Raw genomic sequence first — 13,358 nt, forward strand, 5'->3', positions numbered from 1 at the left:
TAAGTTCAAAAAAATTCTTAAGACAGGCCTGTCCCGAAATTAGAATTTTTAAAAATCTATTTTTTTTAAAACGCTTAAAAATCAGACCAAAACAACTCCAATTGAGCTGATTTTTTGTCTGCTAGCAGTTAACACATCAATAAAGAGAATAGAACAAAAAATTCATAAAAACTCAGAAAAAATGCACATAAAATGATGAGTGCAATTTGATGCAAAATCTGGTTTTGATATTCAATGCACTATTAACATGTAAGAATTCAATGCATGCACTAATGAAATTAAACTTATGCAAAAGCAGACATTCTCAGATCTAAATGTTTACTGCTAAGAAAATAGCAAATTCATGAACTTAAATCTAATCTAGAGCATAGAATTAATGAATTAAAAAAAAATTATTAACACGACACAACTACTTACTATCTCAACTCTCTTACACTAATGACTAGACATTAATCCATAACTCTAACGAACTAAATGACACACATAAATTCCAACAAAAGATAAATACTACAACACATAATCACTAAGGAATGTAGATACCCTAAAATTTAAATTTAACTAAAATATTTAACACTAATTTAAATCTTTTAAAGATAACTAACCCTAATTAGGACTCCATGGGGCGAGTTTGAATTGATTTGAAATTAGAGGCTCACACCCCATAGTGGACCCCACTAGGATTCAATACATCCTAATTACTTTCCTAAAGAAAATAAAGTATTACATCAACCAAAACTAAAAAAAATAAAAATAAAATCAAGCACGAAAAGAAAGCCTTTGAATACAAAATATATAAAATGTCTACCCTAAGATTTCCTCTTAATTGGCTTGTAAAACAAATTAATACTAACCTAATTTAGCCAAATAATTATACATGGAAATTAATCTATGAATTCAGAATGAAAATTTTAATTACGACATGCATGAAACAAATCACTTACCTAAATAGACCCCTCATATGCAATGAATCAATAACTATGAAAATTATGTTAAATCAAAACAAGAATCGACCCTATGAATTATGGGAAAGAAACTAAGACTTAAAAACAAAATCAATGACTTAACTAATTAACCACATACACGACTTTCTTATTTCTTAAGATCATACAAAGATTCAAAAATCTAATTTACCTAAAGCTAACACACACAATCATGAGAATACCTACTTAAATTATAACACACGGATTTGGAATAACTCTAAGCAAAAAGCCAAAATTTCTAACATTTATGACATACCAAAAATTTCCTATACTATCCTACTAAAAAATCATATTTACTAAAATTAAACCACAAGATTCAAAAGCTAATAGTTACCTAGCAATTCACGTATGAAATTTACCTAAGATAAATTAAGCAATCCTAAAGACTACCTAAAACATCTACACGGTTTTCCAAAATACGTATTAAAAGTCAACACCTACTAAATAAGCACCCTATTAGACTTTACTATTTACTAAAATCATACAAGGACTAAAAAAACTAATTTACCTAAAGGTTGGGCAATGAAATCAAAGACTGCCTAAAATGCACTATACGATTTTTCCTAAAACCCTAACTAAAGGTCAAATCTTACTAAAAAGATAAAATACACTACTTTATAGTCCCACCTAATTAAGCTAATCAAATCAAGTCTGAAAAGGGTCCTTACAATTCAAAACCTAAACTAAATTACATAGCACTCACACACATTTTAAAATGACCCTAAGCAAAAGAACATTTACTAAAAAAATTAACTAAGAATGAACTACTAACCTAATTGAATCCATTACACTAACATATGTGGACCTATGTCTACATTAACTTAATCTAACCTAAATAAATTAAATAATTAGTAGTGACCAAGAATTATTTGCACAAACTACATAAAATAAAATTTTGAAAATACTGATTTATGCTAAGTTAATCTACTAACTCTAATTACACAACAACCACATAAAACCTAAGTTCTTAGTAGTAATATATTGTTAGTATGTTGTTGAAGATCAGACTTAACGTTAAGAAAATTAAAACTAAAATCTATCATTAACTTTATATTACCCTACACTAGACTAACGCCTAACCACATTAACTATAGCCAACGGTTAAAAGAGAAATTACTACATTATTTGAACCCGCAGAGGCTTGATCTGATCAGACTCGACCTAAGGGGTTAAAGTATGTCTGTCTACTTACAACCATCTCTACTAAAATCAGAATACTACAAATAAAATAAGAAGAAAACCGGCTAGACTTTGTCTAGCCGATCTTTTCACTTTGACACAAAACAAATATAAATTTGCAATGAATTAATACCTAACTAAGACTCAAACTTGATCTTAAAATTTGTAAAACAATTGACTGACTGACATTTGCTGGACACCATCAGAAAATAAAATATGACAAATCACAAGAATTGGCAAGACAAGATCTAGCCAATTTTTGTAATTTGTCCACAAACGAAGATAAAAACCGAATTGACACTAAACTTAAGACTGAAACTCGATCTTAGGCTACTGAAATTATAGATTGCAGACAATGGTTTTGCTGTCAAAAATAAAAAAATAAGAAATAGCTTGGATATGACAAAAATGGACCAATGGTGGACTCGATCTACACTAAAAGAAAGGAGGAAGAGAAGACCTACCTCAAGAGTGATCCGACGAGGGAGGGGGTGAGGTAGAGAGGTCAGTTGGAGAGGGTCCACACACCCAGCACATCCTTCGATGTGCTGCACTTTTCCCTTGCTCAGCTGCACCCACATTGAAGCCTGATTGTAGAGGGTTCGAAAGAAGAAAAGAAGAGTCGTATGGGGGAAGAGACGGCCAGCCAAGAGGTGTAGACAACACACCACCGAGACTAAACTCCACGTGATCTACAACACCTACAAAAGGAAAAGAAAATAGCACAAAAAAGAATACGAAAACAAGAAGGGAAGAAGGTACACGCACAAGAGGGAGGGGCGTGTGAGAGAGGGAGAGCGAGAAGAGAGAGAGAGGAGAGAGAAAGAGGGGCAGTTTTCCAAACTCCAAAAAACGTGTTACCCATTTTTTCTAAATTTTTTATAGTCCCTAAACTCTATCTAATTCTAAAAGCCACCTAACTATAAAGTTATTTCTAACTAAATTCTAGAAATCTATGTTAATTGCATCTAACTACCAAAACGAGTTAGAAATAGGGTTTTTTTGGAAAATACTATTGAAAAACTCTTTAAATCATGTGGGTTTGGGATATTTAAGGTTTGGATCCAGTCCAAGATCCAAATTAAAGTTCCTGGGTTAGATCTGGTTCCACTCTGCATCAAAAACCGATCCAAAACCCTAAAAATGCTACATTTTCCTCTTTTTAACTCTGATTCGAGTGAAATTCAAATTGAGACCTCTTTGAACATAAATACATCAATACATGGGTTCTAAACGTTTAAAACATGTGAAAATGCATGAATTTTGAATAAGAATGATGTGTATTTCATGCATCATCAAGCAACAACATTGCAAAAGCTTGTACCTCGTACACAATCGTATAAAAAAGGTGAGTCCATTGGTAGGAACCACCAAAACTTGAAAACACACAAAACAAGGAATATACGAACGTTTTCTACCTAGAATTTCTTCTTAAAAAAGTCTATCATTTTCAGAGGAAAAAATGAGTAGCAACGCTTGCTACCTAGGATTTCTTATTTAAAAAAAAAAGAAAATCATACAAAAAACACTATGGTTTTGTATTCAAAATGGGGTATTCATGCAAAAAATGGAAAGCATATCAGATTTTGGGTCCAGATATAGATTTTATCCAAAATATATTTTTGGGTCTAAGCGATACAAACAACACATAAGAGTAGGATGTAGACACAGATTTTAGGAACCGTGGCTCCAAAACCCAAAAGAAAAATAAACCCAATTTGAAAAGAGGGGTGTTTCCCCAAAATTTTTAGATCGAAGAAACAACAACCCAAACGGGACTTTTGGCTCTAGCTCAAAACTAGACAAACTTAGTTCTTAATCTCAACCTTTTAAGGAGCCAAAAAACATGAATTTTGAACACTGGGATGCTAAGATACATATCAAAGAGTGAGTATTTTCAGTGAAAATAGTCATCAAAATGATTATTCTTTATTGTTCAGGTATGTTTTTAGAGACTCTAGGGATAAAATCTGAAGACAACCATACATATAAAATGTAGTTGTACTTGTCTGCTTTCTAACGAGCCTAAGAATGTAGAAAACCAACTTATAACCAGAGAGATATGATTCTGTAACTATGTGAGGGTCTGACAGAACAAAATACAAAAAAATGAGAGTTGGATCCAGTATCAAAAAATCATAAAAAAAAAACTCCTGACATCATAACACCAATTTTCCAGAAAAACTCAGATCTTCAAGTTAATTGAATAATCCCACTGTGATCACCATTATGTGGATCCCCATTATTTTTTAAAACAAAAACAAGGGTTTTCACTAAAAAGAAATATTTTTGAAATGGGTCTTGAAACCATATCCAAATTTAAAAGAGTGTGGGGGGCATTCTTCAAGTAATGTTCCTTTTTTCTTCTTTGTTTTCAAAACAATGACATTGCGAAAGCTCGTACCTAGTACACAATTGCATAAAAAAAGTGAGTTCATTGGTGGGAACCACCAAAACTCAAAAACACACAAAAAAAGCAATATACGATCATTAGAATGATCAAAACTTAGGAAAAATGCATCAAAAAAATAAAAATATGAACTGAAAATAGAAAATCAAATCTTACCTTGGGCTTAGGTTGCCCTTTTTACGATTGACGAGCATGGTGGAGCACGAGCAACATTTTGGTTATAAGCGGGCCAAAAAAAAGTGTGAGATTGGGGATTTGGGTCCTAGACTAAGCTTAATGAAGACTAAGATTCAACATAACATAAAAGCATATTTTTTTTCTAATAATCAATCATAATAGGGTTGAACAGAAACATCAAAACAAATTTAACCTAAATCATCAATAGGATTTAGCAGAAACATAAAAACAAATTTATCTTAAATCATCATTTATGAAAGATTTAACCAAAATAGCAAGTCGTTTTTTCATAAATCATAATCATGCTAGGATTCAGCCATAACAACAAATCAAATTTTTTTCCAAAAATCATAATCAGACTAGGATTCAGTCATAGCAAAATATCAATTTTTCAAAAATCATAACCATGCTAGAAGTCAATCATAACAACAAATCGATTTTTTTTCAAGCAAAAATGAGCATTAAATCCAAAAATCTACCTAGGTACATGGTTTATGCTAGGTTCCTACGCAAGTCAGTTTGGGACCAAACCTCTATGCAAAAAAAAAAAAAATCCAATATAATATACAAAGACCTCCCAAAACAGACACCTAGACGTGATCCCTAGCTCAAAAATTAACACTCCACCAAATCAGCTACTTCACCAAAATCAGCTCCACACCCACGCCTTCCACTAGGTCGTGTGAAAGGTGTGGCATCCAATGCCAAGAAGAAGAGAAAATGGGGGAGAGAAAGATGGGAGAGAGAGAAGGTATAGGGCATTGAGGGAGTAGGAGAACGCGAGTGAGTGAGAGAAATTAGAGAGTGAGAGGGGTTTGGTTGGGGTGGGATGAAAGTGCAAGGGGTGAGGTTGAGTTGAAAGGGAAAGGGAGAGAGAGTAATAGGGAGTGGGTTGTGGGTGAGAGGAAGGAGGGAAGAGGAGTGAAAAAGATAAATGGAAAAATGTAAAATGATAGGGATGGGGTGAAGTGGCAAGAGGAGAGAGAGGGTTTGGGGCCAGCAAGTCCATGTGTCCCTTATCCATGCAAAAGCCCCACAATGCCCTCCCAACCAATAAGAATATCAACTGAGTCCAACTCATACCCAAAACACCCCTATGCTAGCCTAAAATAACCAAAACACTATACACACACAACCACCACCTTTTTAATAAAGGACGACCATGACCCTTGCCTAAAAACCCAATACCTTTCTCTTAATGACCAACATGTCCCTTGGATTGGGTCCAAAACAAAATCCAACCGAACTCGATCCAAACTCCTCTACAAGGCTAAAATACATGATTTTGGATCGGGTCTAGATCTAGAGAACCCAAAAATGGCAAACTTGACACCGACATATGAAATAAATGAATTAATTATGAGAAATTAAGGCTAAAAAAATTTGAGGGTGTTATATCATCTTCCACATATCTCACCTCAAATTGTTCCATAGCGAGCCTCCAATGTCGTGGATGTGCCCCATGATGAAGACCGTGTGCCACAACCCACTGCCATATTGAAGATGAAGAGACTGTGAAAGTATGATCGGATGATGCAGAAATATCTTATCGAGTAAGACCATGGCAAAAGAGATTCAACCATGTGGGAATGGAAATTCGAATTGAAAAAGGGGTTTCCAAATTTCAGACCTTAGGGGCAAGGATTCAGAGCGTGATAGAGTTGTTATGGTCCTACATCCAAAGAACTCACCAGATCTATTGCTCCAGGATCTAGATGCCACCTCAATTGTTTAAGAGGATTTTCCAAGTCTAAGTGAGACCCATAGCGATGACATGGCTGTTGAGATGATTCTCGCATCAGAAAAAATACTAGTGGACACGTGTCCACACCAAAGCCAACAAGGTCATCCTAGCAGATCCCACAAGGGGGTCGCCAAACTGAAGGAAGAGGGTGTGACGTCTCCACCTCTATAGATGTCTCTTCTTCTTTCGAGGATGAAGGGGATTGTGTAGAGTCCACTTTAGCTTTCTTTAACTGATTTTTTAATTTTAAGACTTTTGGCTTATGAAGAGTTCAATACAAGATGAGACTCTAGTATCCTAGTCTAGTTTAGTTATGGTTGCCTAATTATATTTCTTTTGGCAACTAGAGAGTGTTTTGGGTTTATGAGGTGGTTTTAATTTTATTAAATGAATGTGGATTTTGTCCCAGACCTCTCATCTATATAAAGAGGTTTGGAGACCCATCTAAGGATCATTGATTAATTAATATTGATTTGATTTCCTAGGCTCTCTTTCTTGCCGTCCCCTTCTCTCCCTCTCTTTAGATGTCTTCTCTATGACATTTCTCTGAATAATGTAAAGGCTAGGGCCTCCCTAGGCTGGTAGACACCTTTCCCGAAGAGCCCAAGCTCTGCCTACCTTGTACGTGTGCAGTTTGGCTCTTTTGGCGATCTGGCTAACATTTCTATGTTATGAATTGTGTATTTGCTCTACAGATCACGTGAGGTACTTTTCCTACCTGCTACAGATCTTCTAACACTCCCTAAGCCCAGCCTTAGCCAAGTCCCTACATACTTTTGGAACACTGAAAACCAAAATTGCGTCCTGTAAATTCAAAAAAATGTAAAGTTTGCCAGGTTCAACATCACCAACCTCTCTCACGACCCAACCTGATATCTCTGAGCCATAGAATGTATATCAAACCCTTACACACATCTTTAGGTCACCCTAGAACTACTGGGTAAAGTCTTTTTAGTTCTGGACTGAAAACCTTATACGAACCGCTTACTGAGCCCAAACCACACCTACCTGATTAGCCGATTGATCGTTTCTCATTGTTTATCCCTAACTGCAAGAGAAACTTCATACTTCTCTCCCATCGTGTAAATCAAGGTTCAACACCCTCAACATGTGATCCACATGTTCCACGATCCAAAAATCACAAGTTCAATTTTCAAATTATAATATTTGTATGTTGTAAATCTGTACCTACCTTCCCGTCCTTCCAACCTTCAACATCAAAAAATTTGAAAGGTCTAACATAAACACATTTATAGTTTTGAAGTAAGCAAAAAACCTGCAAATCTGTTTTTTAAATGGGTTTAAAATGGTAGGAGAGATAAATAGTCTAGAACCTACACATTAATGGACTGTAGGTTAGTAATGGACTGTAGGTTAGTGATATAGGCCCTACATAGCCGGTCTATGCGATATAGGTAGGAAATGATAAGTTGCCTTGTAACCAGAAAACATGCATGATTTGAAAATATAATGGCATTCGTAGAATTTCACACATATTGCAGAGATTTTCAAAACATCAGTGCCATTTGGACATGCGCAAAGGAGTTTTCTCCAAACGTTCAATTTAGGGGTGTCAACGGATTGGGTTTGATTAGGATCCAGGTGGAACCAGACTTGGACTAATTTTTTGGGTATGGTATCGGGTCCCGACCTAGGTCTAATTGGGTCCACTATAAGAAAAATCATACCCGGACCCGATATGAACGACATGAACCAAACCCGGACCATACCCTGTAAAACCATATTTTTTTATCATTTTTACATTGAAAAATTGCGGGTCTTAATCAAAACTCGGGTTGGGTTAAGTCTGGATCATGTATTAATCGGACCTTCTAGTCTGGACCCGGGTCTTCTTATTTATTACCATACCCGGACCCTATAGGATTTGGTTAGGGTCGGGTCCGGGTAAACCAGTCCCGTTGACACCTCTAGTTCAATTAAAAACCCTGTCACTGGAGAGAGAGAGAGAGAGAGAGAGAGAGATGTGGAGGTTGACGACGAGGCATCCGTTGCGGAGGGCTCCCATCAAGAGGCTATGGTCTCCAAAGGTACCCCAAGAAACCCTAGTCTCATCTTATTTACTGCGTGATTCCTTTAGCGACAGTACCCAACTCTGCCCTCTTATCCAAAATCCTAGGTTTCTCTCTCTAGAAACTCAACCCATTGATTCATTATCCGAAGATACCATTTCTCCTGTGGATGGCGATAACAAAAACCCTAGTTTTCGCTCGGAAGATTTACGCTTTACTGCTACGGCTGTTAGTGATTCCGGCGACAATGATAATGAAAAGGGGAAAGGAAATGATGGGGATGATAGTTTTTTATCTGAAGAAACCCTGCAAGAGTCATTTGAGCAAAACCAAAATTTGGAGACCCTAGAAAACCAAAACGAAGGTAACCCATCTGAGGGAAACTTAGAGAACCCATTTGGGGCGTCCATAGAACACCCGTTTGAGGATGAAACACAAATCCCAATTGGAGAAACCCTCGGAAACCAAGTTGAGATTAATGAAGAACAAGTTCAGAACGTGCTGTCCGTTCTCCAGAGCAGCTCGGGCGGGTCGATCGAATCGGCACTAGACGCTATGAATGTGGAATTGAGCGAGGAATTCGTTCTTCGTGTTTTAGAAGAACCCCATGTTTTAGCTGAGAAACATATCGTGTTCTTCAATTGGGCTTCAAAGAAGGTGGAGTTCTCAAAGAAAGATACGGCTTTTGATCTTCTGGTTCGTGCAGTCAGCACAAATCTTAGGAAGTATGACGCTTACTCTTTATGGGATTTGATCAAAGAATCCATGGAAAGAGATAAGGGCTCAGTAAGTGTCAAAGCTCTCAATGAATTGATATCAGTTTTTAGGAGATTAGGAAAGGGTAGGGCTGCATTAGAAGCATTTAAGAAGTTCAATGAGTTTGGTTATGATCGGAATTCAGATACCTATTACTTAACCATCGATGCAATGTGCTGTCGATCAATGTTTGATGATGCATGGCTACTCTGCGAAGATATGCTCAACTTAGGCAGGATTCCAGATGGCAAGAAAACTGGCGAACTGATCGTTCATTTCTGCAAAGGAAGCAGAACAAAGGATGCACATTTGGTTTACTTGATGGCGAAAGAGAAGAACATATCTTTGCCGAAGTCTGTTGTCAATTTCTTGGTCGGTAATCTGTGTAGGGATGACAAAACAGTTCATTTTGGCGAAGAGATGTTAAACGATTTTGTTGGGGATTCCAGGAAGTATGCAATTAAGCCATTTTCTTCCATCATTCGTGGCCTTTGTAGGATTAAAGATCTTGAAGCTGCCAAGAAACTACTACTTAAGATGGTCGAGATGGGTCCTCCACCTGGTAATGCAGTGTTTAATTCCGTTATCAATGGGTTTTCTAGGAGCGGGAAACTTGAAGAGGCGATTGCGATGATGAGATTGATGGAGACAAGAGGGTTGAGACCGGATGTCTATACTTACACTGTCATATTAAGCGGATTTGTAAGGAATGGTCAAATGGATGAAGCTTTCAAGTATTTCTTGGAAGCGAAGCAAAGGCACTCTAAGCTCACACCAGTTACTTATCATGCACTCATTCGTGGATATGTGAAGATGGAGAATTTTGACAAGGCACTTGAGCTTTTGCATGAGATGAAGGAGTTTGGGGTTTCCCCAAATGCTGATGAATATACTAAGCTGATCCAGTCACTTTGTACGAAGGCTCTGGACTGGAAAACGGCTGAGAAGCTATTAGAGGAGATGACAAAGAATGGACTACTTCTCAATGGGCTCACTCGTAGCCTTATATCTGCAGTTAAGGAATTGGAAGAAGAAGAGTTGAATTTTGGAAGTGAAAGCATTGAAGCTTCATCATGAATTTTTTGGAATTGGTTGCTTTTGGACTTTGGAGTGCATCTTGTAACAGTTCGATAACAGAGACAAATACATGTATGAGGTAATGTTTCTCCTCTTTCTCTCTTCTTTCCTTTCAATAAATGAAATTTTGCATAGTTTTTGCTTGAAGAATGTTTAATTGTGTTAGATCCTTCTTTATTGAGAATGTGTTTTTGACTTTTTCGTTTCTACTGTATGGAGGTATTGGATACTCCTAGTGTAGGTCCGAATAGATAAAGCTTAGTCCATGCTTGTTATATGTTCCTTGGTAGGAAGTGTTTGTCAACTTCTTGAGGGGAAAGTATAAGGTGTCAATGCAGTCTCCCTTGTTAAGAAATCAAAAGCATGGTTCTTTACTGTGATACAAACCGCTCAAGTGTGCACAAGAATTTTGCCAACTTGTGCAATTGCCCTCTGCTTTCCTATGCAGAAGCTGTTTCTGGTTGAGTGCACTGGTGAAAAATTGTGTTCTTGGGACAAACTTCCATATAGTATTCTTGGAAATGCGTTTGTGAGTAATTCAAAGTGTCTGAAACTTGTAGGAGACTCATATCTACTAAGAGGCAATTTGATTGTATCATTCAGCATATCTCTTGTTAGAGATTGACTAATTCAGGACACTTTTTATTTTATTTTATTTTCTCAAGTCTAGGCCGAGGTGAAGTCAAGATGGTGTGTGAGACTGAGAACGAAACATACAAAGATGAAGTGAAAGTGGTGAAGTGAAGATTTGCTTGACTTGGTCTGGCTGTTTGCTAGAAGACCAGCATGCCCTTGAAATCATTTTGTATTTGCTGGTTGTTTTGTTAATCATGTGATGATTGCAAGCTATGTGTTGGTATTGGTTACACGTCTTCCTAAGCAGAATCGTGAATCTTTGTTAGTTGCGATTTATATCTGTATGAGAGAGAGAGAGAGAGAGAGAGAGAGAGTTGGTTTAATATTTGTTTGATATTTTGTTAATATCCGTTTCGAACCTGATAGAGTATAGTCTGATTCAGACTCGAACGGAACCGAACTGAATCAGTCACTTTTAACCCTGATTCAGCCCAAATGAAGCCGGTTCTCCAATTCAAGGTGAATCGGGATTGAATCGTCTGATTCGATGTGAGTCGGCTGATTCAGATGCAACGGACTGATTCACATTGATGCTGACAACATTGGTCTCGAGGTCTGGCTTTGTCAAGTTTGGCCTAAGGGAAGCCTACATGCCCTATTTTTTTGGGTGTTTGCTGTCCTGATGACCTTAAGTTGGTGTCCTGAATGGGTTGAGTTTGAGCTCTCTTAGTTTTACCCAAACTGAATAGTTGGCATAGACGTGTTCTTCTGCCATGGCCAGTCTACCGACAGTCACCCTTGGTTTCACGGCTTGTGGAATAGTTTAAACGCAAAATAACCGCACTGTATGGGTAATTTGACCCGATTCTTTAAAAACCCTATAATTTTTTATATTATTTCAATGTCCAAAATTACAAATATTTAACATCATTATGACCTTTTTACCCTTCTTAACTGCGAATTTAAGCATTTTTGTGATAAAATTGTATCGCCCGTCGGCTATGTTCAACATTCACTTAAATAAAGAACTGCGGATTTTTTAAGCGAAATTTTATGAACTTTAACAAATTTATTTGTGAAATCTCGGTGAAACTGAAATCACCAAAATCACAAATATCATACTCTTTCGTATATAATAAAAAAATTTGTATAAAAATACTTGTGAAACACCTATCACAAATAACATAATGTTTCGCATATATCCTAAAATCTCATAAATTTATGTGTGAAACTCCACTTAAAGGGAATCAATAAAATCACAAATATGCTACTTATATATTTGCAGGATTTTATTATGTGTGATTTTTCTTAATAGTTGTGATTTTGTCGAATCATATATATACTCGTTTTTGTTGTAGACTTTTTTCTTCTCGTTTGTATCTACAAAGAACTCTGTAGAATCCTTGCTGAGAGTTTTGCATTCTGAGGAAGTTGCAATATTATCCTTGTGGTCGACTAGGGATGGCAGTGGACTGGGGGAAAGCGGGGCCCCGCCCCGCCTCGCCCCATTTGGACCGGGGATGGAGGCGGGGATGAAGGTTAAAACTCATCCCTGTGTCGTAATGGAGGCGGGGATGGACTGACACTTTCTCCCGCCCCATCCCTGCCCTTCCCTCTCTCGATAGCACACCTTAACCCCGATAAACCCTAACGCAAACCCCCTTTCCCCATTTTTGTTCACCTCCCCTCTCACGCAACCCGATTTTTTCCCCTTTTACCTCCCCGTGTAAGCTTCTCCTTCTTTCGGATCCTTCCCTGTTTATAGATCGGCCAGAGCCGCGCCATCGCTGTGACCACCACAGCCTCCTCAACCGCCGCGCCACCGTCGGAAGCCAATCGCTGCTGCGAGCCCGATGTTGTTGCACCACCGTCGGAAGCCAACCGCTGCTGCGAGCCCGCGCCACCGTCGGGAACCTCGATTATCGCCAGGTAACCTTCTTCCTCTCTCCCTCCTCTTCTCTGCAACCCCCATTTTTGGGTTGCTGGGGGTGCTAAGAGCCACCATTACCCCTTCTTCCAACGCCAGCCATCAATGGCGCACCCCCTACTTCTGGTTTCTAACGGGATCCATGCGGGTGTGCAGGCTCTATCGGGAACAGAGCCACTGCTTGGGGTGACTCTCTCTCTCTCTCTCTTTGGGCATTTCCTTTTCCCTCTGCTGTTTCAGCCCGACAGGGATGTGGCGGGGGCGGGGATGTGGCGATCGCTGTGGTGGGCCGAGGATGAGGCAGGGCGGGGATGGGGTGGGTGTGGAGGTCCAAAGTCTCCCCCGCCATGGGGATGGACCAGGGATGAAGGTTAATTTTCTGAGACGGGGTGGGGGGTGGAGACCTTGCCCCCCACCCCACCCCACCCCAATCCACTGCCATCCCTATGGGCGACTTCTCTATTTACAAGTTTGAAAGGTGGGTTTTATATAATATATACAT

The 13,358-nt window shown here is 38.2% G+C and overlaps 1 protein-coding gene across 2 annotated transcripts; it reads left to right on the top strand.

The window, feature by feature from the left end:
* Positions 1-8,455: 8,455 nt before the first annotated feature.
* On the top strand, positions 8,456-11,198 carry LOC149839004 (uncharacterized). Of its 2 annotated transcripts, none has more exons than XM_090003963.1 (2): positions 8,456-10,432; positions 11,019-11,198. In XM_090003963.1, the coding sequence occupies exon 1, from the start codon at positions 8,473-8,475 to the stop codon at positions 10,351-10,353; it is 1,881 nt and encodes a 626-aa protein (XP_089860089.1). In that variant the 5' UTR covers positions 8,456-8,472; the 3' UTR covers positions 10,354-10,432; positions 11,019-11,198. The 2 variants fall into 2 exon arrangements, with proteins under 2 accessions (XP_089860089.1, XP_089860090.1); XM_090003964.1 differs by having other exon boundaries at positions 11,024-11,198.
* The last annotated feature ends 2,160 nt before the right edge of the window (positions 11,199-13,358 follow it).

This window comes from Nuphar pumila, chromosome 4, assembly GCF_984573655.1.
Source record: "Nuphar pumila chromosome 4, dmNupPumi1.hap1.1, whole genome shotgun sequence".
NCBI classification, from domain to species: Eukaryota; Viridiplantae; Streptophyta; class Magnoliopsida; order Nymphaeales; family Nymphaeaceae; genus Nuphar; species Nuphar pumila.